The sequence below is a fragment of the Herpailurus yagouaroundi genome, unplaced genomic scaffold (assembly GCF_014898765.1).
Source record: "Herpailurus yagouaroundi ecotype Mexico unplaced genomic scaffold, PumYag 28, whole genome shotgun sequence".
Lineage (NCBI taxonomy): Eukaryota > Metazoa > Chordata > Mammalia > Carnivora > Felidae > Herpailurus > Herpailurus yagouaroundi.
In genome coordinates, this window is record NW_024412376.1 from 20559416 (window position 1) to 20584506 (window position 25091).

General features: G+C 39.2%; 1 protein-coding gene and 1 long non-coding RNA gene across 7 annotated transcripts in view; one reads left to right on the plus strand and one right to left on the minus strand.

Moving 5' to 3' along the window:
• Positions 1 to 25091, plus strand: part of MFAP3L (microfibril associated protein 3 like) — a 136347-nt gene that overhangs the window by 63459 nt on the left and 47797 nt on the right. For all 6 annotated transcript variants that reach the window (XM_040470654.1, XM_040470645.1, XM_040470680.1 and 3 more), the window contains exon 4: positions 21468 to 21531. In XM_040470654.1, coding sequence (XP_040326588.1) covers positions 21468 to 21531 — 64 coding nt within the window. The remainder of the gene's footprint in view (positions 1 to 21467; positions 21532 to 25091) is intronic.
• The window catches only part of LOC121027361 (uncharacterized), a 147263-nt gene that overhangs the window by 26871 nt on the left and 95301 nt on the right, over positions 1 to 25091 (minus strand). The gene's annotated exons all lie outside the window — the stretch shown is intronic.

Genomic DNA, 25091 nt, shown 5'->3' on the forward strand with positions numbered 1-25091 from the left:
CTGTTCAAATTTTCTATTTCCTCATGTTTCAGTATTGGTACGTTATATGTTTCCAGGAATTTATCCATTTTTGTAGGTTGTCCAATTTGTTGGCATATAGCTTTTCATAATATTCTCTTATAATTGTTTGTATTTTTGTGATCTTGGTTTTTACTTCTCCTTAGTTGTGACTTTATTTATTTGGGTCCTTTCTCTTTTTATCCTGATAAGTCTAGCTAGAGGTTTATGAATTTTATTGATTTTTTAGAAGAACCAGCTCCTAGTTCATTGATCTGTTCTATTGTTTTGTTTTGTTTTGTTTTTAGTTTCTATATCATTTATTTCTGCTCTAATCTTTATTATTTCCTTCCTTCTACTGGTTTTAGGCTTTGTTGCTCTTTTTTCTACATCCTTTAGGTGTAAGGTTAGGTTGTTTCAGATTTTTGTTTGTTTCTTGAGGTAGATCTGTATTGCTATACACTTCCCTCTTAGAATTGATTTTGCTACGGCCAAAAGGTTTCGAACTGTTGTGTTTTCATTTTCATTTCTTTCTATATACTTTTTTATTTCTTCTTTTATTTCCTGACTGACCTGCTTTTACTTTCATTTATTTCCCTGTACTTTTTTATTTCTTCTTTCATTTCCTGGCTGGTCCATTCATTGTTTAGTAGCATGTTATTTAATTTCCATGTATTTGTGGTCTTTCTGGATTTTTTTCTTGTGGTTGACTTCTACATTCATAGCATTGTGGTCAGAAAAGATGAATGATAATACTTTGATCTTCTTGAATTTGTTGAGACTAGTTCTGTGGCATAATATATGATGTATTCTGGAGAATGTTCATGTACACTTCAAAAGAATGTGTATTCCACTGTTTTAGGATGGAATCTTCCAAATATATCTGTTAAGTCCATCTGGTCCAGTGTGTCATTCAAAGCCATGTTTTCCTTTTGATTTTCTGTTTAGATGATCTGTGCATTGATGTAGGTGGGGTGTTAACATCCCCACATATAATAATAACTATTATTATATTATTGATTACTTCCTTTATATTTGTTATTAACCATTTTATGAATTTGGGTGTCTCTATGTTGGGTGCATAAATATTTACAATTGTTATATCTTCTTGTAGGATTGTCTCCTTTATTATTATACAGCCTTCTTTGCTCTTATTAGTCTTTGTTTTAAAGTCTGTTTTGTCCAATATAAGTATTGCTACTCTGGCTTTCTTTTGACATCCATTTGCATGATAAGTGTTTCTCTACCTCCTCATTTTCTTTTATGTTTTTATTTAAATTCCAGTTATACACACACACACACACACACACACACACACACACACCCACACACCACATCTTCTTTACCTATTTATCAATTAATGGATACTTGCGCTGTTTCCATAATTTGGCTATTGTAGATAATGGTGCTATAAACATAGGGGTGCATGTATCCGTTTGAACTTGTGTTTTTGTATTCCTTGTGTAAATACCTAGCAGTGTGATTGCTGGATTACAGGGTAGTTCTATTTTTAACTTTTTGAGGAGACTCCATACTGTTTTCCACAGGGACTGCATTCCCACCAACAGTACACAAGTGTTTCCCTTTCTCCACATTCTCGCCAACACCTGTTATTTCTTGTGTTGTTGATTTTAGCCATTCTGACAGGTGTAAAGTAATATCTCATTGTAGTTTTGATTTGCATTTCCCTTATGGTACGTGATGATGAGCATCTTTTCATATGCCTGTGGCCATCTGTATGTCTTCTTTAGAGAAAATCTATTCATATCTCCTGCCCATTTTTAATGGGATTATTCATTTTGGGGGTATTGAGTTTTATAAGTTCTTTATATATTTTTGATACTAACCCTTTATTGGATATATTGTTTACAAATATCTTCCACCATTCTGTAGGCTGCCTCTTAGTATTGTTGATTATTTCCTTCACTGTACAGCAGCTTTTTTTTTTTTTTAGAAGTTTTTTGTTTTGAAGTAGTCCCTTCCCATAGTTTATTTTTGCTTTGGTACCCTTGCCTCAGGAGACATATCTAGAAAGAAGTTGCTATGGCTGATGTCAAAGAAGTTACTGCCTGTGCTCTCTTCTAGGATTTTTAGGTCTTTAATGTATTCTGAATTTATTTTTGTGTATTCCACCCCCTCACTTTTAATCTGCAGGTGTCTTTAGGCCTTGAATGAGTCTCTTATAGGCAGCATATAGATGGCTCTTGTTGTTTTTAGCCATTCTGTCACTTTTGATTGGAGCATTTAATCCATTTGCTTTCCTTTTTTTTAATGATTTTCCTTTTTTTTTTAATGTTTTTTATTTATTTTTGAAGGGGAGAGAGAGACAGAGCATGAGCAGGGGAGGAGCAGAGAGAGGGAGACACAGAATCCGATGCAGGCTCCAGGCTCTGAGCTGTGAGCACAGAGCCCGATGCAAGGCTCGAACTCACGGACTGTGAGATCATGACCTGAGCTGAAGTCAGATGCCTAACCGACTGAGCCACTCCCCAATCCATTTGCTTTCAAAGTAATTATTGATATATATTTATTGCCATTTTATTACTTGTCATGTGGTTGCTTCTGAAGATTTTCTCTGATACTTTCTTGTTTCTCTCTTTCATGGTTTGCTCGTTTTCTTTAGTTATATATTTGGATTTCTTTCTCTTTATTCTTTGTGCATTTATTTAGTGGTTTTGCTTTGTGGTTACTATTAGATTTGCATATTACATCTTCTGCATATAATAGTCTATATTAAGTTGATGGTCACTTAAGTTTAAACGCAATCTTTACTTCTCTCCTCCCCACATTTTAGATATATAGTGTCATATTTTACATCGTTTCATTTCCCAGATTAGGGAATTTTTCACCTATTATTTCTTCATATATATTCTCTGCCCCCTTAGCTAGCTAGCCGCCTTCTTCTTCTTCTTCTTCTTCTTCTTCTTCTTCTTCTTCTTCTTCTCCTTCTTCTTCTTCTTCTTTGACTCCAAGAATATAAATATTATTACATTTGATAGAGTCACTGAGTTCCCTAAGTCTATTCTCATTTTACATAATTCTTTTTTCCTCTCTTCGTTCAGTTTGATTGCTTTCCATTACTCTGTCTTCTAGATCATTAATTCATTCCTCTGCTTATTCCATATTGCTCTTCATTCCATCAAGTGTGTTTCTCATTTCATTTATTGAGCCCTTTATCTCTGCTATGTTATTACTTTTCTCTATATTAATGGTCTTACTGATGTCCTCCCCTCTTTCCTCAAGTCCAGTGAGTATCATTGTGATCCTTGTTTTAAATTCTCCATCAAGCATATTACTTCTGTTTCACTTAGATCTCCTGCCAACAGCCTTGTCTTTTTCTTTCATTTGCAACAAATTCCTCTGTCTTCTCATTTTGTCTTAGTTTCTGTGCCTGTTTCTCTGTGTTAGGAAAGCCAGCTCTGTCTCCTGTTCTTGAGGGTAATGTCTTTATGCAAAGGAGGTCTTGTACTGTCCTACAGTGTAGTGTTCCCTGTTCCCCAGGGCCTAGGGCTTCCAGGAGTATATCTAATATGTGTTGCCTGCACTCTTGCGTTGTGCCCTGGCTGCTTTATCCTTCAGGCCAGTCAACTGCAGATGCTATCTTTGCCTTTTGTGGGAAGTGTTTGGTCCCTGGCCTGAATGTGGCATTTTAATTAGGTGTTCTCTGGCCTGCTGTGGAATGAGACCTGTTGCTGCCACCACTGGAACCATCGCTTTGCAGAACTCCTAGGTCAGGAGGCATAGTGTTGGCAGGGGTTTGGGCCAGTCTTCTGGGGGAAGTGGCCCACCACCTGAGACTGAGGCAAGCATTACTGGGAAGGAAGTTTCCACCAGAGAATGGAAGGGCAGGGTTTAGTGTAAGCAAGTTAGGTAGCGAGTGTCAGCGCTGCACTCGTCTCCATATGTGGCCCTGTGTTTATTCCGGTGTGCAGGGCAAGGAAATGGTGCCTACCGGTTCATTTGTTCCTGGAGGGGTTTCTTCATGAATGCTGCCTCTCTGGGACATGTTCTGAGATGTGCAAATAATTTCCCCACTCTGTGCCCCAGGCACTCTTTAGATTGTTGTTTCCATGTTGTATGTCCACAGACTGTTTGCCCTTTCTTCTCTCCAAGAGCAGCCCCTATGTCCTCTGAGCTTTCCCAGAGCCAAGCATTTGCCTTTAAAACTTTAGGCTTTGAGCCCTGCTTGTTTCAAGAACTCACAAAATTTGGGCACTCTAGCTTTCCAAGCCAATTGCTATGGGGATTTGTTTCCCCTATGTGCTCCCCTGTGTGTCAGTCTGTCTCCCACCCTTGTCTGTGACTACAGCTCCCTCCCTACCAGCAGCCACACTCTGTTTCTCTCCCAAACCACATTTCTGTACTTTCTGCTTTCTTAGATATGGCCTCTTCTCTACCTTTAGTTGTGCAGTTTGTTCTGCCAGTCTTCAGATCAATTTCTGGAGTATTGAGGATGATTTGATAGTTATCTGGTTGTATTCGTGGGATGAGGCAAGCCTAGGTTCTTCCACTCTGCCACCATTTTCGCCTTCTTCTACTTCTCACATTTCTTTATCCATTTATCTGTTGATAAACACTTAGGTTGTTTCCATGTCTTGATTATTATAAATGCTGCAATAAACATGAAGGTGTAGATATCTCTTTGAATAGTGATTTTGTTTCCTGTGGATAAATATCCAGAAGTAGAATTTCTGGATCATATGGTAGCACTATCTTTAAATTTTTGAGGAAACTCCATAATGTTTTTGATAATGGTTGCACCAATTTACATTTCCACCAACAATGCACAAGTGTTCCCCTTTCTCCACATCCTTGCCAACATTTGTTATCTCTTGTTTTTTAATGATAGCCATTTTAACATGGTATCTCATTGTGGTTTTGATTTGGATTTCCCTGACGATTAGTGATTTTGAACATACTTTCATATACATGTTGGCCATTTGTATGTCTTCTGTAGAAAAATGTTTATTCAGGTCCTCTGCCTATTATTTATTTATTTACTTACTTACTTACTTACTTACTTATTTTGAGAGAGCTAGTGATAGAGGGAGCTGCAGAGAGAAAGAGGATCTTAAGCAGGCTCCACACTGTCAGCGTGGAGCCCAATGCGGGGCTCAAACCCATGAACCATGAGATCACGACCTGAGCCAAAATCAAGAGTCATATCCTTAACTGACTGGCCACCCTGCCTTATTTTTAAATCGATTGTTTGGGGTTTGTTTTTTCATTGAGTTGTGTGGGTTTGTTACATATTTTGGATATTAACCCCTTATTGGAGATATGATTTGTAAATATTTTCTTCCATTCCATAAGTCATCCTTTCATTTTGTTGATGTTTCCTTTGTAACACAGAAGCTTATTAATTTGATGTAGTCCCAATTGTATATTCTATCTTTTCTTGCCTTTGATTTTGGTGTCAAAACCAAAAAAAAACCTCATTGCGAAGACTGATATTAAGGAGCTTACTCTTTATGTTTTTTTCCTGAGTTTCCTGGTTTCAGGTCTTATGTTCAAGTCTTTAATCCATTTTGAGTTGATTTTTGTGATGGTGTAAGATAGGGATCCACTTTCATTCTTATGCATGTGGCTGTCCAGTTTTCCCAGCACCATTTATTAAAAAGACTATCCTATCCTTTTCACAATTGCATATTCTTGGCTCTTTTGTTGTAAATCAACTGACCATATACACATGGAAAAGACTTCAATTCTTTAAACCTAAAGCATTCCTATTACTGTTATCATCCCTGAAATCAGTTCATGGTTTTTGCAACCATAGAATCTTGGGTCTATGAAAATTACATTCATACATACTTTTTTCTTTTCTCTGATCCAGCATTTTGATTGCCTCAGTTGCTGCTGGAGAGGAAGAAATTTCCAGAAGCCCCAAACAGATGTGAAAACTCCATCTATCTTCAGTATGTCAGGCTACATAAGCAGTACCTCACTAAAGCTATCAAAGGACAATTCTTTTTCAGACTACCAGATCTATGAGCACTGAAACAAGCAATCAGTTGAAATAACAACAAAAAAAAAGAAGAAAAAGAAGAAAAGAAACAAAGAGTACATGCTGTACATTTTGACTATTCATGAAACTTAAAAGTTCAGAGTTATAATACATAGAGTGACACATTTAACACAAACGCTCAGGTTTTTAAATCCCACATATCTACATACTAATGTTTATGAATAGCTTTCCACTCATATGCCTCATGTTTGCCTAGAAATATCTTGCCATTACCTTTGTATTTCCTACCTATCTTACGGATCAGTGGACAAACATAACTGTCAAACATCATGAGCTCCCCAGAATATTAGAGTTATATAATATTATCAGCCATGATTATGGCCATTAGTATAAAATGCTAGAAAACATGCTTTTTTGGTTTCTTTGTGTGTTTATTTGCCACTGAAGTATAAACATCAACTATCAGGGGGAGAAATGTACTGATTCACCAGGTTAAAATCTCTCAGAGACTGAGACACATTTCCAATGGTTTCCCACATAACTATTTTGGACCATAGTATTTCTACAGCTTGGACTTGTGCCTAATCATACAATCAGATTGCTTCAACCACCCAGATGTATATGGACAAAAATAGTAATTCCACACCAAGTTATTATTAGCTTTTGTTGCTTGAATCATGGCTTGAGATCTATTTGTTTTTAGAAGTGATATTGACATAATCAAATTACAATTAGATTGAATATGTTCTTCCTAGCTTGTGCCCCCATTAGCAGCTCTCAGTTAGAAACCCTCTCATAAATGGACAAAGTATTGTTCCTTAAGCATTATCAGTTTACCCATAAAATCTTATTCTTCTTTAAGGAAGTCTGACCTACTGCATATGTTATAGTAATGAGCTGTTTAAGTATAAAACGTTGATTTTAGAGGTAGCTACTAACTATCATTTTAGGTCAAGGGCTTTAAAGTTGAAGCCAATCACCCAGCAGGATAAGAGATTCTGAAACAGTGAGAATTAAATATTACACACAGTATTAGAATCAGAACAGGCAAGCCCATGGTATAACATGGCAATGCCCTTTATCTAACAGGGAGCATGAAGTATAGGGGTCACTACATAAATGTGAAATGTGCGTGTATTAATTGTAGTGGCCATTTGGAAAGTTCTGTTTCATTTGGTTTTAACTAAGTTTCAAGTCTTCAGATAACAATTCTACACCACCTAAAATCCTTTTTAATAGTAGATATTATATTAGATGTACAATTTGTAATATACAAATTAAGTATATTAATTTGAAATGTACCTGTTAATAACAAATGGTGTGTCATCATTCAGAAGGTATAAGTTGGGTGTTACTTTTAAAGACAGCATTTGGAGTTTTCCCAGACTAGCAGTTCAGATTTAAAATGAGTTACTGGCTCAATTAACCCTTTCGTGAAGTAGCAATTTGAAGAAATCAAGCCAAATTAAATGTGGGGCGGGGGAGGGGAGGTGAAATACATAATCTTTGTTTTGTCAGTTTTCCATCCTCCCTTTCATTTTTCCCTCCTCATTCCTGATGCCTCTGCTTTCACTAGCTTCCTATCTTACACCCCTCTTCATCCAGCTATTCAACAAATCTCCAAGTAAGTTTGAACCTGATAGCTTTTTTTTGCCATGTCATTGCTTTTATTTATAGTTGAGAAAACAAAGTATATTTTAGCTCAATTTTCAAACTAATCAAGCATTTGTGAACCTGATGACTTGTTAAACAAGATCCAAGAAATACCACTAACAGTAGAATTTCAGGTAGATGGTGACAGGTTAGGATGGTAATTGGATCCAGTAGGGGTGGTTGGAAGGCCTTGGAAATGGAGGTTTTTGAATCCCCTATCTGCCTCCCCTTAGGTTCTAAAGGTCAGAGACGAAGAATGTTAAGAACACCCCATCACTACTGTTTTTGCCTATCACAAACTTTGGCCAGACCAACCCCCATCCAATGCCCTTGAAATAGATATACCAGAGATATTGGCTTACCCTGACCTATCATTTTTCTGTCAATAAAACATTAATAACTATAAATAACTTAGAATACAATTATTGGGGGGAAATGGCAAAGCAATAGCTCCTTCCACATTGACAGATAAAAGCAACATTTTAAATCAGATCAGATTGAAGTACTGACAATATTTAATAAAATGTTTCTAAGCAACAGGGTAGAAGAATCAAAGAGCTTCAACAGAGCTGACATTAATAGAAAGAAAAGGGATCCAAAAATAGCCTCATTTTCTTATAAGCAATTCAGTCTGCAAGGTAAAACAAACTCCTTTCCAAAACAGCCTCCTGAATAATAATCTCTTTCCAAACATCCTGTGTTTGGCCTCAGCATGGAAAAACCATGATAGTAGCCAACTTTTAATATGTATGAAAAACTTGGGGAGTAAGTGCTGGGGAACAGCAATGATTTCGATGCCCTGGCCATGTGATGAACCCTTCTTCAACTCTTGGTTACCAAGATAACCACAAATAAAAAGGAATGCTTGATTTCTCTTGTATATATGTTCTAACACCATCTAAGTGGAACTTTTTAAATCCCATTGCTAGTGGCACCTAGCTTTGTCAGCAAGAAAGATTTTTGAATTTACAGAAATTCAAATGTCTGTAATAAGCCAGAATGAGTCTTAATAGATTCGAGTCAAGGGGAGAATATGTGATCTTTCCCTGTCACCTTAATGCCATAAGACCAAGAATGATTTTAATACTTGTATATCAGTTTTCTCACCACTGTGTCTTTGAAATTACAGCTTAGGAATCAGTAAACATTCTCATTAGCTTTTTCAGGAGATGAGTACAGTGTGTGTAAATGTCCTTTTTAAATAACAGTTTGTAGAGAAGGCCTGTGGCATACAAATGTTTATTCTCGGCTCTCTTTTACTCTGCATTAAAAAAAGGGGGGGGGGCGCCTGGGTGGCTCAGTCAGTTGGGCCTCTGACTTTGACTCAGGTCATGATCTCACAGCTTGTGGGTTCGAGCCCCTTGTCAGGCTCTGTGCTGACAGCTCAGAGCCTGGAGCCTGCTTCGGATTCTGTGTCTCCCTCTCTCTCTCTGGCCCTCCCCCACTCATACTGTCTCTCTTTCTCTCTCTCAAAAATAAATAAACATTAAAAAATTTTTTTAACTTAAAAAAAAACAACAACCATGTATAATGGGCTCAAGAAAGAAAAAAAGAACACTGTGCAGGCTACTGGTCTGACTGACAAACCAGCATTTGATACTTTGATTTCTGCATTTCTGCTGCCAGCTACAGGCAGAAATAGAGTCAGGGCAGGAAACTGTATAGATCATTTCATTGGAGAAAAAGATGTTTAGTAAAAAACACATATACATACATTCAGGGAACCATAGTTTTTAGGGTTATGTGATGATTAGCCACACTGAAAAACCTCACCAAAAATATATATTGTGTGATGATTTATACAATTAGGCCACAATACTTTGGTCCCACCAACTTCCAGCCCAAGGACTGCATACCTTCTGCCAAAATGAGCCTGACTTTCCTCCATGTCATGTCTTTCTACACTCCAAATACAAATTCTAAAACTACTGCTTTGCTCTTTCAAGCCATCATCAATTTTAAAACTAACTTAACCTAATCCAGTATTTTTACACGAGTTTCCTTGGTGGACATTTTTTTAAAGTGCATTTATGTATTTTGAGAAAGAAAGAACGCAAGCAGGGGAAAGGCAGAGAGAGAGGGAGAGAGAGAATCCTAAGCAGTCTCCTCACCATCAGTGCAGAGTCCGATGTGGGGCTCAAACCCACTAACCACGAGATCATGACCTGAGCCAAAATCAAGATTTGGATGCTTAACTGACTAAGCCACCCAGGAACCCCCCTGCCTCCCTTGGTGGACATTTTTAACACATGGGTTTGATGTTATGGTTTTCATTGTTCTTATTATTCCTATCACTTTTTAATATATCTCAGTGAAAGGATAAAGTCATCCAAAAGTAAAATGTCTACGTTTTTTATAGAAAATGATTAGCACAATGTCCATTTAAAATCATTTCCACAAAGCCTGAAATTAAGCTGCCAACTGCTCCTACCATTTTTCTAAGGTAGCCATTATAGTGTTCCTCCCCCCACTTTTTAAACTATTATGCATCTTAGGTTCTCTAATAACTACTTGAGGGAGTCAGAGATGTGAGACTAAAATTGAGTGCAAGGTTAATGTTCTTTTACTCAGCCTCCATCCCTAATACTCTGCTGATATAGCCATTTTTCATTTTAATAATATAATGGTGTTTTCGTTCAGACATATTGCCTACATTAATGCTGTCTTTCCTGATGTCAGCATGTATATTTAAATTGTGCCACACCACACAGAAGAATATCAGGTCAGCCATAGCTCATGGCAGTAAAAACGTGCTGAATTGATGGAGAAATTAAACTGCTTCTAATTATATATTGCTTTATATCTTTGAGAGACAAACTACAAAATATGCTTTGCATTATTCTAGATTATTACCCTTAAAATGCCTCCTGTAGGTAAATCAACTGATTTGACTTAACATGGAGAGTATCTTGCAGATAAATCCTGTATGGCAGGGCGTGAGTTACCATCTACCGCCCCCCACCCCCCGCCACCCATTGCTTGCTTGTTCTTCAAGAGCCCAAGCTCTTAAATAATTATTTAAAACATTGAGAAATAGTGTTGAAGCATGAAATATTCTCTCCAGGCACAGGAACTTTGGGGAATAGCAAAGAACACTGAAACAAGAAGCAGAAGACTGTTGTCTTCTTACCTGGCTCAGCCAATAACTAGCTATGTGAACACAATTTAGACCACCTTTATTGCCATTTTATATGCTCTAAGTGGCTCGCAGTTACCACACAGACCAAATTCAAGCCCTCGGTGTGGCCTTCAATTTCAGCCACTGTTCTACTCCAACTGTCTAAAGGGTGATCTTGTGTAGGGGTGAGGTGTCCAGACTGCTGGGAATCCTCAGTCCACCCCTGGCCGGCCATGTGAACTTGGGTAAATTACTTGATCTCTCTGGGACTCAATTTCCTAATTAGTAAATGAGAGATAATAGCTGCCTTGTTGGGCTGTGCTAAGAATTAAGTGAGTTGAAATTGCCATGTCCTTAGTACAGTACCGGTAAAGAGAAAGTACTCTGCGTTTGTTAAAGAAAAAGGAGTCTCCTCCCAACTTCCACTTTAAACCCATCTGCTCCACAAAGCTTTCCCAAATGAATGTATATGCTTTCAGAATCAATGGACAATTGTTGAGTTACATTAGCAGCCCAGACACGTTGATGTGTTCAAGGTGTCTGAAAGCAATGAGACTGATTTTCCTCTGATGCTTGATCCACTTCATAGTCACCCTTCATGTTCCTTCTTATGTTTCTTTGTTCCCTGTGTATGTGTAAGCATGAGAGATTTTGTTCCCTCTGAAGAAGTAATTCTTACCCACTCCACTTCCCCTGGCAAATTTCCATTCCTCTTTCAATACCACCTCTTCTGTGAAGCTTTTCCTGACACCCCCAGCTAGTAAGGCACTCTCTTTTCACAGCAGTTTTTAAATGGCCACAAAATTCTTTGACATTCCTCCCACTGAGAGTTAGGGTCTATGTCCCTTCCTCTTGCTTCTGGGTGGACTTGTAGCTGCTTCATCTGAAAGAGTATGTGGCGGAAGTGAAACCAGTGTCTTATGAAGCTGGGCTTCCACCTTGTTTGCTGGAACACACGCACTTGGAGCCTGAGACTGCCATGCCTCGAGGAAACCTGGCCACATGGAGAGGTCCTGTGTACACACTCTGGGCAGTAGTCCTAGCCATCATGCCTTCCCGGTTGGGTCCCAGACATTGTGGGACACAGACACGCCATTTCTTTCCTTTTTTATGCCCTTTCCAAATGCCTAACCCACCGAATCTGTGAGAAATAAAAATATGGCTGCCTCAAGCCATTAAATCCTGGGCTAATTTATTACACAGCAAAGTAACTGGAACAATTTTCTATGATTCCAAGTGACTTTGTATAGATCAACATTATAGCACTCAATAGCAGTGAAGAATAATAATCTGTATTTGTCCCGCTCACTGGATTGTGAGTTCCACAAAGGCTTTATTCACCTCTGTATGCTAGCACCAAATATTGTGCCTGGCATATAATAGATGCTCACTGTATGTTTATTGAATAAATCATTTCTTAGAGAGCACAGATGTCAAATAGAGTAGACTTAAATTATGATAGAGTTAAGATATAATTTTAGTTTATAAGCACCGAACAAATGGCAGTGTTTATGTATCTGTATATATGTTTAACACATGCAAATGTACACACCCATTTTCTGTGCATTTGTTCACCCCAGACTCCCTGCCCCTACCACACCAGGACCTACTATTTACTGGGCTGTTCACTTCAAGGGATCACCTAATTTGGACTAGCTTAGAGAAAACTCTTTTTTCTTCTTGGCCCTAAATTGTGCCTGCGCACAAAGCCCTCCTTGAAGTCATCCTTGTTAAATTAGTACAGAACATGACAGGAAGCTGGCCTCTGGCTTCCAAACCAAGAGGCGGTCAGACCGTAAAATTCTTAACAGATTCTTTCATGGGATATGCACACACCCTTTAACTAGCGGTGGCTTCCATATTGTTCTCTATTTTTATTCAGTTCAAGTAAGCCAAGAAAGTGCAGAGTTTTTGTTTTCATTGCCAGCTTTAGCTAACTATATATAGATACGATATTATATGCTCACATAGACATGTAACATATATATGTATATTCACACCAAGTTTTTTCCATCGGGTAAGCAGCCTGATTTGGCTCAACTCTGTAGCTTAGAGCTCCTGGTAATACTTCAGGGAATGCTGTTCACTTGCTCCGCCATGTGCTGTGCTGGGGAAATCTGTGCCATCCCTGCTAAATGCCAAGCAGAAGCCTCATTCTGGCTTCATTTATTTTGTTGGGTTTGAGGAAAATCTTTGATTCAGTGTCTAGAGGCAAACCAATCTTGCCACTTCTCAAATGTCTAAATCTATAAATGGAATTTAAAAAACCATGTGAGTCAACAAGTATGTAAAAGGGCCGAGATTGAAGTAAACATGAATTGTACTCCAAAGTGACATCACAGACTCTGAGATTGGGATTTATGGGGCAGTGCCAGGCCGTGAACCATACAAGTGTAAGGTGGAACCACATATATACACTGGGATTGTAACCATCCTCACAGAGGCTTTCCCAGACCTTCCTATATAAAGTGGTCCTCTGCACCCTTTTGTTTCTTCTTTCATAGAATTCTATTTTCTTACATAGCCAGACAAGTCTCAGATATCATGTCTTCTAGGATACATGAAGCTTCATCTATGTGATTAGGTACTGGGAACCCAAGCTTCTGCATTGAATTAGATAATGTTCTGGATATTGGTTAAGATTTAGTTCTTTCTCCTAAAATAGTAGTAATACATGTCCTGGTTGTTTATGACTTCAGGCCTAAATCCAGTTTTTTGTTGTTTTTTTTTTAACGTTTTAATTTATTTTTGAGACAGAGAGAGATAGAACATGAACGGGGGAGGGGCAGAGACAGAGGGAGACACAGAATCCGAAGCAGGCTCCAGGCTCTGAGCCATCAGCCCAGAGCCCGACGCGGGGCCCGAACCCACGGACCGCGAGATCGTGACCTGAGCCGAAGTTGGACGCTCAACCGACTGAGCCACCCAGGCGCCCCCTTAAATCCAGTTTTAGGTAACAGGCAAGAAAACATATACTAACACTTTATCACAATTTGTCATGCATTGAATTAGCTTGTATTTTATCTACTTAAAATATGGGTGCTTCAATGTGGCATTCATGTGATATAAATAAAAATATATGCAAAATAATGTAAAACTATATATCATAGGATTTTACTGGAAGAGTTTAATAGCATGTAAAACATCATGCATGCCAAGGACCAGACACCCCATTAATTGCCCCTCATCTACTTATCTGTATTTTATACACATCTATATTATACCACCAAGCATATTGTATTTTTAGCTATATATACATATATGTATGTATGTATTAGCTATATATATATATATATATATGTATTAGCTATATATATATGTATTAGCTATATATATACACATATATACACACACACACACAGTGTGTGTGTGTATATATATATGTGTGTGTGTCTATATATATATATATATATATATATATATTTATATGTGTATGTGTATATTTATATGTGTATATTTATATATATTATTTTCTCATTACATAGCACACAAAATTATAATGATTAATATTTGGTGAAGTCATGCCTTCCAGTTTCTCTCAGAGCAAAAGTAACTATCACCATTTTTTATCCATTACTCCCTCCTACCCAATATCAACAGGGAAACTAAATGTAAGCCCAGGAGGAGCATGCTTATAGATATTTCTTAATCTGTAGTCCTGTGGAGGCAAGAATGCCAGGAGAAAGGTTGTTCTGCAGCTTAGAGGAAACCCAGACACTTAATAGTAAACTGAGGTTCATTTATGTTGTGAGTGATTGTGGTGAATGTTAAAAAGGAAGTGGGATGATTTTCATAGCTTACACTAGAAAAATGATGGAACGCAAGACATGGGATGGTGAAGGTGAAAGTTAGAGAGGTAGTAGGCACCCCCTGCTTTGCTTCAAGTACTCTGGAATTTCGTTAGCTGAACTGTGTTCCACATAAACAGCCTAGTTAGCAGCCATTGTGTTTTCTCAGGCTGCTATTGAATGCTCTACAGATAAGTTTTTCATCATCATTACCTAAAGAATCTAACTTCCAAAGACATCTCAGTAGTAAGCCTTTTGAGGAGAGCAGAAAATTAACCTTAAGCACCTATCACATATGGTTACTAAATGACTCATGGCAAAATTCCAGCCCAGTTGGGTTCTCAAAATTTCACGCATAACAGGATCACCTGAAGAGTCTATGAAGGCATGGATTGCTTGCCCCACCCCCAGAGATTCTGACTTAGTGATCCTAGTTGGGGCCAGAGAATTCACATCTCTAGCAAACATCATCCCAAGTGATGCTAATGCTACTTGACTAGGGACCTCATTATGAGAAGCACTGCCCTCACTCATCTCCCATGCTGATCTCCCTGGTAGGATATGCATACCTTTTCAAAAACTCTTCCTACTATTCCAGTCTAATGGGATGGGATGCCAGGTGGTGAGCATTAGCAATGCCCATACATTGCTAAAATAAATACATATATCTAAAATACATATATCTAAAATAACAAAGAGATGAAGTTATGAAAAAAGGGAAGTGAAGAAAGATATACATTTAGTTGGCAAGAAAACAAAAAACTGATATCGCTTGCCTTCCACAACACCAAACGTTACACTCTGTCAAGGGTATGGCATGTGTTATTTTGAGCTCCTCTACAAGGACTTAAAACTATCTCATTCACAAAAGTTTTCTTTGAATCCTCTCAAAAATACACTGTCTTTCCCAAATGTGTTGATAATCCTTCCTCCCCCTCCCTTCTATTGTTCCATGTAGGTAAAGACAATGCTAAATGGTTTGCAGTCATAACATTAATGATAAAGAAAATCATAGATGTACATTTGATTTTCACAACTCAGTGTCAATTGGGGTCACTTTGTGTTTTGAGATTAAAATAAAATTGGCTCAAATCTCCAGTTCATATAGTCTGGGCAATCCTCTGACCCTCCCAATGTCTCTATGGATTTCATGGGATTATGTTTTTGCCTAGTCACTTCTAACTACCATTTTCTCTTCTACTCAATTCTAGAACTCACTCATTCCTCACTTCTTGAATTAGAGCCTTTATCTGCACAGTTTAATCACTCAACTGGGAAATACAGCTGTTGAGGAATACAGTTGAACCTGTATTTCTTCCCAAACACTTTTTTATTCTAAGCTCTCTTGTATTATGGATCCTACTGAAGACTTGTGGATAATAGTAGATTTCATAACTTCCTAATATAAATGCACATTTGAATATTAGATATCTATTTTTTAAGCATGAAAAATGGCTATCAACATGGAAAAAGATAAGGGAAGTTGTGGAGCCACACGCAGAGCTACTCCTTTAAATTCCATCAATGCTTAGAATTGTTTTGACTCTTAGATTCATTCGTTCATTCAATAAATATTTATTGAGCAACTACTGTGAGCTAGGTATTGTGAAAGGTATTTCAGGTACAATAACTAATAAGACAGAATAGTATTGGAGAAAGAAAAATAAGAAGGTTAATACTATAGAATGTACTAAGTTCATTGTTCCATAAGACAAGTTGAACCCAGGACAAGGGAGTTAGTAACCTCTAGGCTGTTTCCTGAAGGATGAGTTGGAATAAGCCAAGTGAAGAAGGCAATATAGACAGAGATATGGCTGAAGAGCTACACTAGGTCCAGATAATTAAAGTCCTAAAAGCTCATTCTAAGGATTTGTTCTTTAACATATATACTGTGAATCCTAGTGCCTAGTACTGATAAGTTCTCAGTACATAAGTTCTCATCAAATCGTATCCTGTATTATGTATTATAGGGGCAACAGGAAGTCAATGAAGGATTTTAAGTGGTGTGTGTGTGTGTCAGCATGGGTGTATTGATATAATAAGATTTGCATTTTGCAAGTTCCCTTTGACTCAAGGAGGAAAACAGGTTGTAGAGGATTAACATTAGAAGTAGTGAGGTACTGTAGGAGCCTGATGGAGTAAGCTGACAAAATATAATGATAGCTGGAGTGGAAGAGTGACACCATAGAAGGGGAGAGTGGTAAAGTGTTTCTGATGGCTATGGGGTAAAGAAAAGAGTAGTGTCGGGGATGACACTGAGTTTCCTAGTGCAGCAAATAAGTGAGTGTTGGTGCCATTCTCCAAAATAGGGAACACTGGTGGAAGGGGAGGGCAAGGAGAGAGGGAAAAATGATGCTTTCTATTTTTGAAACGTCCAGCTTCAGTGCCCGTGGGACATGCAGGCAGCTGGGCATAGGCTAAAACTAATGAGAAAATCTGGACCGGAAACATAACTTTTGGAAGTTGGCAGCCTTTAGAGAGTAATTAAATCCATGGGAGTGGATGAAATCACCCTGAGAGGACAAGAAGAGAAGCAGGCTTAGGGGGGAAACCCTAAGGATGAAGAGAGGATCAAGAGTTGCTGAACAAAATCAAGACTCCAGAGAAGTGGGAAACAACCCAGAATGTGCATATTATGGAAGCTATGGAGAATATTTCAAGAAGAGAGTGTTTCCAATTTTGCTGGAAATTCCAATAAGATTAAGATTTTTAAAAATTCTCTTTGCTATGCCGCTTTCTTAGTCTTATTGAACCTAATATTTGCCTCAATGGAGATCTCACACCCTTCAAACTCTTTGTTCTTAGCATTTTTCACTTATAAGAATAAGTGACCTCATTTGCCTCCTTCCACAGCTTAAACCTCATCATCAATCATTTTAACATCTCTCCTATTGTTGGTCAATGGTTCTAAATCAATTCATGATGAACAACATAATATAGTCCGTCTGCTGTTTATTATCTTATTCTCTCCCTAGTTTCACTTCAAATCAACATCTATAACATTCCCCATAGTACTTATTTCAAATATTTTCCACTTTCCTCAAAGTACGAATCTCCCCTTAATACTCAGGACAGTAAATAATATCACCTCATATTTATCAGGAGGGTCCACTCTCTTGGAAACTTTCTGATGAGAACTCTATTAGAAACTTCCCTTCTTCACACATTAAAACTTCTCTTACCTTTTCCAATTACTTCCCTCTTTCTATATATTCAAAATGAAAAATATTCCTTTCCAAATCTAACTTACATGTGACCTTAACCCTTGTCCACCAGTCATCCCTGCCCTATCTCTAAAGATTGATTTTTCCTGTACTCTGGCCATTGCTTTCCAGACTATAAATAAATTCAAGTCTTCTGTCACAAACCAACTCTAAGATGGCCCCTATAATCCTCATCTCCTGGTATTCATGACCTTGTGTGTTTTATGCCCTTAGACTGTGGGCAGGACTTGTGACTTGCTTTCTAACAATTAGAATATGGCAAACATGACAGGATGTACATGATTACATGTATGTGATCAAAATACATAATGCCTGTCTTTCAAGGACACCCATTCCTTCTTTCTGGCTTTGAGAAAGCAAGTGCATGCTGGAACGTCTTATATGGCAAGTAACTGAGGGCGGCCTCTAGCCAATAGCGCCCAAAACTGTGGTCCTTCATCCAACAGCCCACAAAGAACTGAGTGCTGCTAAAAGCTACAAAAGCCTGGAAATGGGTCCTTCCCCAGTTGAGTATTAGATGAGACTGCAGCCCCAAATGACAAGCTCTGTGAAATTCTAATGCAGAGGACCCAACTTGGCCATGACTAGACTCCTGATACATAGAAACTATAAAATAACAATTGTGGTTTTAGGCTGCAAGTCTGAGGTCATATTGGCACATAGCCCTACATAATCTATATTTCAACCTATACCCTAAAAAAGCCTTCCCTAAAACCTCCGTGCTCTCAACCAACATTGTTCTCTTTTCCCCTTTATTATAAAATTTCTTGAAAGGTAAATGAGAAAGAATGAAATCATGCCATTTGCAGTAACATGGATGGAACTGGAAGGTATTATGCTGAGTGAAATAAGTCAGTCAGAGAAGGACAGATATCATATGTTTTCACTCATATGTGGATCTTGAGAAACTTAACAAAAGACCATGGGGGAAGGGAAGAGGAAAAAAATAGTTACAGAGAGGGAGGGAGGCAAACCACAAGAGACTCTTAAATACAGAGAACAAGCTGAGGGTCGATGGGCGGGGGGAGAAGGGAAAATGGGTGATGGGCATTGAGCAGGCACTGAGCAGGGATGAACACTGGGTATTGTATATAAGCCAATTTGACAATAAGTTATATTCATAAAAAAAAGAAAGGTAAATAGTATATATTAACTACATCTACCTTGTCATCACCCACCCTGCGGTAAATTAAAAATGGGCTCAAATTCTTGGCCAATTCTCCCATTGATTAGACTCCATTTCTCCAATCCCTGAATCTGGATTTTTAATCTTGGTTAGCCTTGTGGCTTGCTTTTACTATTAGAATATGGTAGAAATAATGTTAAATTCAGAGACTAGGACTTAAGAGATCTACAGCTCTGACTTTTATGTACTTGAAATATATCTTATTATAATCCTACTGCTATGCGGGGAGAAATCCAGGACTCATGGATAAACTCTACATCAATATTGGATAACCAATACTCTTTGGCCAAAAGCCAGCACTCACTGTCAGTCACGTGAGTGAGCCACTTTGGATGTTTCTGGCCAGACCTCCAGATAACTTCAGCCTCCCAGTGCCCCAGTCAACACCAGGTGGAGCTGAAGAACCACCCAGCTGAACTAAATCAACCCACAGAATTGTGAGAAACCATAAAGGATGCTATTAATTTAAGACACTATGTCTGAAGTTGTTTGTTAATCACCAACAGATAAACACAGAGCTTTTCATCTTTACTTCTCTGGTGGAGCAGTTCCTTTAAAGGTTAACAATGACTTTAGTCTCAAAGTTCAGTGGCCTTTGCTTTGTCTTCTTCTTTCTTGACAGCTCCAAGGCATATGACACTAGTGAAATTTTCTCTAGATTATTTCATTTCTGTGTTATACTCTAGAACTCAATTTCTTCCCCTCATGCCCTAAACGTAGATGTTCCCCAACGTACTATACTTGAACATTTCTCTCTAAACCCTCTTCCCTGGTAGTCTCATCCAATATCATTGTTTTAAATATCACCTCTATGCAGATTATGTTCAAATCCTTTAAGAGACATAATGATTAGAAGCTCAGGTTTGGAAATAGGCCAGACAAGGCTTTAATCCTGAATCTGCCAACTACCAGCCATGTGACATTGAAGTGAACCACTGAAGTGGGTTAACCTCTCTACCCCCACATTTTCTCCTCTCTTAAATCTGGGTAATAATAGCATCTTGCTCATAGGGATATCACTAGAGTCTGCCACAGAATAAGCACTCAGCAAATCAGTGCTTTCCACTGTTTTACAGTTTTTCATATCACTGCCTACATAAGCAAAATGATAATGTTTGTATGCACTCTGGGGTAAATGGAGATGGCTGTTCAGGTCAAAGACAATTGGCCCAAGGGTTCTGGCCTCTCCATCCCCCCCCCAGCCCCTACCCACCCTGTAGCCCTTCCCCCGGGGGATGATGAATACTTATCCATTATTGACATACCAATGGGAAGCTTTACAGTAAATGGGAGCAATTATTATCCTTCTGTCTGGTTGTGATCTCTCTCCAGGCCCTCTCTACTGGATACCTCCCACCATCTCCGCCCCAAAAACTAGATGGTGATTCTCAAAGTGATGGCCCCTGGTCAGCAGCATAGCATCACCTGGGAACTTGTTAGAAATGCAAATACTAAAGCCCTAACTCATACCTACTGAACCAGAAACTCTAAGGATGGATGGACTCAGCAATGTGTGTTTTAACAAATCCTATAGTGATTCTAATACAAATCAAAGTTTGAGAACCAATGACTAGTAGCAATTTCAACTTGGAGTAGCGAAACTGGTCCTCTCCCTTGGTTCCCAAATTGGGTTAATTAGTTCCACTACCTTCCCAGCTACCTGGGTCCAAAACCTCAGATTCATTCTTGACTCCTCCCTCCTACCTGTCTTCTGTAACTACTTGGTCACCAATCCTATCTTTGCCTCCAGCAACATTATTCACATCTCTTTCTTTCTCTCTCTGTTCCCACCACCATGCCCCCTGAGGTGGAGCTGACCAGTTTCTCCCAAACCAATTCGCTTAAAATCCAGTTTGCCTGTGACCAATTTCATGAACAGCCAGTTAGGATAAAGCAAATTTAATTTAAAAATTAAACTAAGAGGGGCACCTGGGTGGCTCTGTCATTAAGCATCTGACTTCAGTTCAGATCATGATCCCAGTTGGTGAGATCAAGCCTACATCAGGTTCTCTGCTGTCAGCACAGATCCTACTTCACATCTTCTCTCTCCCTCTCTCTCTGCCCCTCCCCTGATCATTCTCTCTCTCTCTCTCTCTCTCTTTCTCTCTCAAAATAAATAAATAAACACTGAAAAATTAAATTAAGATTAAATTAATATTTAATTGAATAATAAAATATAACTAAAATATAATTAATGATAATTGTATGTGAAAATTTTAAATTATAGATAAAATATTAAGTAAAAATTAAATTAATTTTAATTAAAAATTAATTTCATACAGTCAATTCTGCTGATTCTTTTCTTCATGACTTCTATCACCACTTAGAAGTTTACTGTGTCCTTGCCCCTCCCGATGTTTTTTCTAGTTTTTCTACACTTTAATTTTCTTACATTTAACTCGTGAATTGTCTGGAGTTCTTTTGCTTTTTGGTGTAAAGTGAAGATCAAATTACCTGCCCACTTACTGCACAAAAGGGAAAGGCTCCTCATTTACAAGTTCAAGTTCTTAGCCACTTGTATTTTATTCCCTTCTAGGCCAAGCATAAAGATCAAAGAAGATCACCAAGATGTGTAAAGTGCTGCGGTTGCTATTTCACAAGTGAGTGGTTGTCCCACTTTCTACATTTGACTGACTTTCCCTAAAGGGCCTTCTTTTCTTATTAGTAGCTTAAAATGGGTTTATTTACTGGAAACTAAGGCAGAAGTGTCCTTGGACAAATAAGCTTGAAAATCCTTCAATGCTCAAAAATTGGTGTTAGGAAGTTAAAACTTCTGCATTTTCCCTTTCCCTGTGGCAGTTTCTCTCCCAGGCCCAGGGAAGGAGGTGGGATGAAGGAGGGCATGGAGAAGTCACTACAAGATCAGAGAAAATAGCCGGCCACTCCTTCTGCCCTGAGAGAATATTTAAAGGAGCAAGCAGGGACTGGGGAGACCAGGGTCAGACAAATGTGGGATGACTGCTCCCTTCTAGACCCATCCCTGAAGGGAAGCAATATCACACAAACAGAGGGGAAAGCTAAAACCAGAGAAGTGCAGGGTGGTCCCAGGCAACACGTAGAGCTGCAGCCGAATGGGAAGAGGTAGGGCCACCTGGTTTGATAAGGAGCAGCGCCTGAGTTACCTCCCCTGAACTGCCCTCGGCTTCTGGGTGGAATGAGGGAAAGTTCTTTCATACCCCAGGGTGAGAGGAAGTGAATTGAGAGCAGTGGGCCTGACCTGGAAGCTGTCATGGCAAGGGGAAAGCCTCTGAAGAGGCTCCAGAGGCATTATTGGAGACATAGCTGAGACTCAGAGCAGCCTCTAGTGCTCACAGAATCAGCAGGGGAGGGATCGGCAGGATCACCAGGACCTGATGGAGCCAAGAGGAAATCAGAAGTTCCTCCCTTTGCCTCAGGGAACTGGCAGACAGGCCCTGGGGCAGGCAAGGCCAGTAGCCCCCAGTGAACATCAGCAAGGCTCCAGAGGACTAGAGGGTCTAGGCTAGAAACCCCTTCCCTTTGCCACCATGTCACACCCCCAGACCCTAGATTTCCAGGAGAATCAAAGGAAGAAGGAAAACATCTGAAAGACTAAACATTTCCAGGCACCTGCATGGGTCGGTCAGTTGAGATTCCAACCTCGGCTCAGCCCTGATCTCATGGCTTGTGAGTTCGAGCCCCACATCGGGCTCACTGCTATCAGCCTGTCAGCACAGAGTCCGCTTTGGATCTTCTGTCCCTCGCTCTCTGCCTCTCCCCTACTTGTTCTCGCTTGCTAGCTCTCAATACATACATACATACTTACGTACATACATACATACATACATAAGACATTTAAAAAATGAACATTGCCCAAGAGAATGAGCCATGTGGAAAAGACCACTGAAACCTATAGACATAGAAGAGCCTATTAAAAGGCCTGACTGTGCCCCCTGCTTTCCCTGCTTATCTCCACCCAGCAGTGTGAGAGTGGATGATGAAAATTAGATTATAGAGACTAAAGAACTGTACAGTAAAACCTTGGTTTGTGAGCATAATTCATTCCAAAAACATACTTGTAATCCAAAGCACTTGTATATCAAAGCGAATTTCAAGAAACGTTGGGTCACTTATGATCACGTGACATCTGATGTTGCATACTACTCATATTGCAAGACATCGCTCGTTTATCAAGTTAAAATTTATTAGAAATTGTTGCTCGTCTTTCAGAACACTCGCAGAACAAATTACCATTCAAGGTTTTACTGTATTTTCTTTAAAATTTTTTTTTTCAACGTTTATTTATTTTTGGGACAGAGAGAGACAGACCATGAACGGGGAAGGGGCAGAGAGAGAGGGAGACACAGAATCGGAAACAGGCTCCAGGCTCTGAGCCATCAGCCCAGAGCCTGACGCGGGGCTCGAACTCACGGACCGCGAGATCGTGACCTGGCTGAAGTCGGACGCTTAACCGACTGCGCCACCCAGGCGCCCCGGTTTTACTGTATTTTCATTGCACATCTGAGTAGTAGATATGTGTAAATTAGAAAATACATCTAAAATTTCCTCCCAGAAATGAACTGTCCATTTCCCCCATAAAAAGGGGCCAACCTGCTTACAATTAGTTTTAACTTATTAAGTAGTTAATAAAAACTAATACTTATAAAATATGCATAACATATGAAAAATAGTGATTCAACAAAAGCCCATATACCCATGGGCCTATAAAAGGACACCCCCATCACTCTGATGGCCCTCCCAGCCATCCTTCCTCAGCCCCTGCCCCCTTGCTCCTTCTACAAGGGTTCTGCACTCATCATTCCTGTGAGGTGAAAGAGACAGGAAGTATGACAACCTGTCTGCCATTTCTGGTTTTGACAATGAAGAGGATTACAAACAGGAAATGCAAGCAGCCCCTAGGAGCTGTAAATGACCTTCAACTGACAACAGTCAGCCAGGAAACAGGGACCTCAGTCTTATAAATACATGGAGTCAAATTCTCCCAATGACCTGAATGAAGCTGAAAGCAGATTCTCCCCCAGAGGCTACAGATGGGGACCCAGACCAGCAGGCACCTTGATTTCAGTCTTGTGAGATGCAGAGCTGAAAATCCATTGAGCACACCCAGACTTCTGACCTAAAAAACTGTGGGATCATAAATTATGGTTGTTTAAAATAAAGTTTGTGGTAATTTGTTACAGCAACAGTAGAAAATTAATACATGTGCCTCCTTGTGGGAAGAACCCTGAAGTCAGACAGGTGTGTTCAATCATATCTTTCTTACTTATTATTCAACATCTCCGAGCTTTTGTTTCCTCATCATTGAAAAGGACTGTAAATTCTTCTTTAGCTTAGCTCCCAGATGTTCTGAGGGGAATTCAAAATAATAACCCACATAAAATGCCTCACGTATTTGCAAGGTTTGCAAGAAATAACATCCTTACACATGCCACATTTTCCCACAATACAAGGCCTTTGTTTTGCCTCTTACACTCTGATTTCTTCACATCTAACTGCTGTCCATTCTCCAAGGCCCTGCTGGAATGTCACCTGTCATGCAAAGCTTTCATCATCCACCAACTAGAAGTAGTATCCTTCTCCTTGAATTAAATCTTGCAGGATACTAACTTGATTTCTCAGATCAGAACAAAATTACAGCTCGGGCCTCTTCTTTCTGTAGAATCTCAGGAAATAACAGAAAAGAAATGCAGAACTTTAAAAGTTCCCATTAGCACTCTTTCATTTCATCACTGAGCTCCAGGAGCATGGGTGAGATGCCACCCACTGCCCCAGAGGAAGTATTCTATAGATTCTCTGAACCCCACACTTTGTCTCGCAGGACCAAAACTACTTATTAGGATTGGTAAGGATTGTTATGGACTGAACTGTGATCCCTCAAAATTCAAATGTCAAATCCCTAACCTCCAGTACCTCAGAATGGGGCTGCATTTGAAGACAGGGTCTATAAAGTGATGACTAATTAAAATGAAGAAGCCATTAGTGGCGGCACCTGGTTGGTTAAGCATCCAACTCTTGATTTAGGCTCAGGTCATGATCTCACAGTTCATTGGATTTGATCCCCACATTGGGCTCTGCACTGACAGTGTGGGGCCTGCTTGGGATTCTCTCCCTCTCTCTGCCCTTCCCCTGCTTTCTCTCTCTCTCTCTCTCTCTCTCTCTCTCTCTCTCTCTCTCTCTCTCT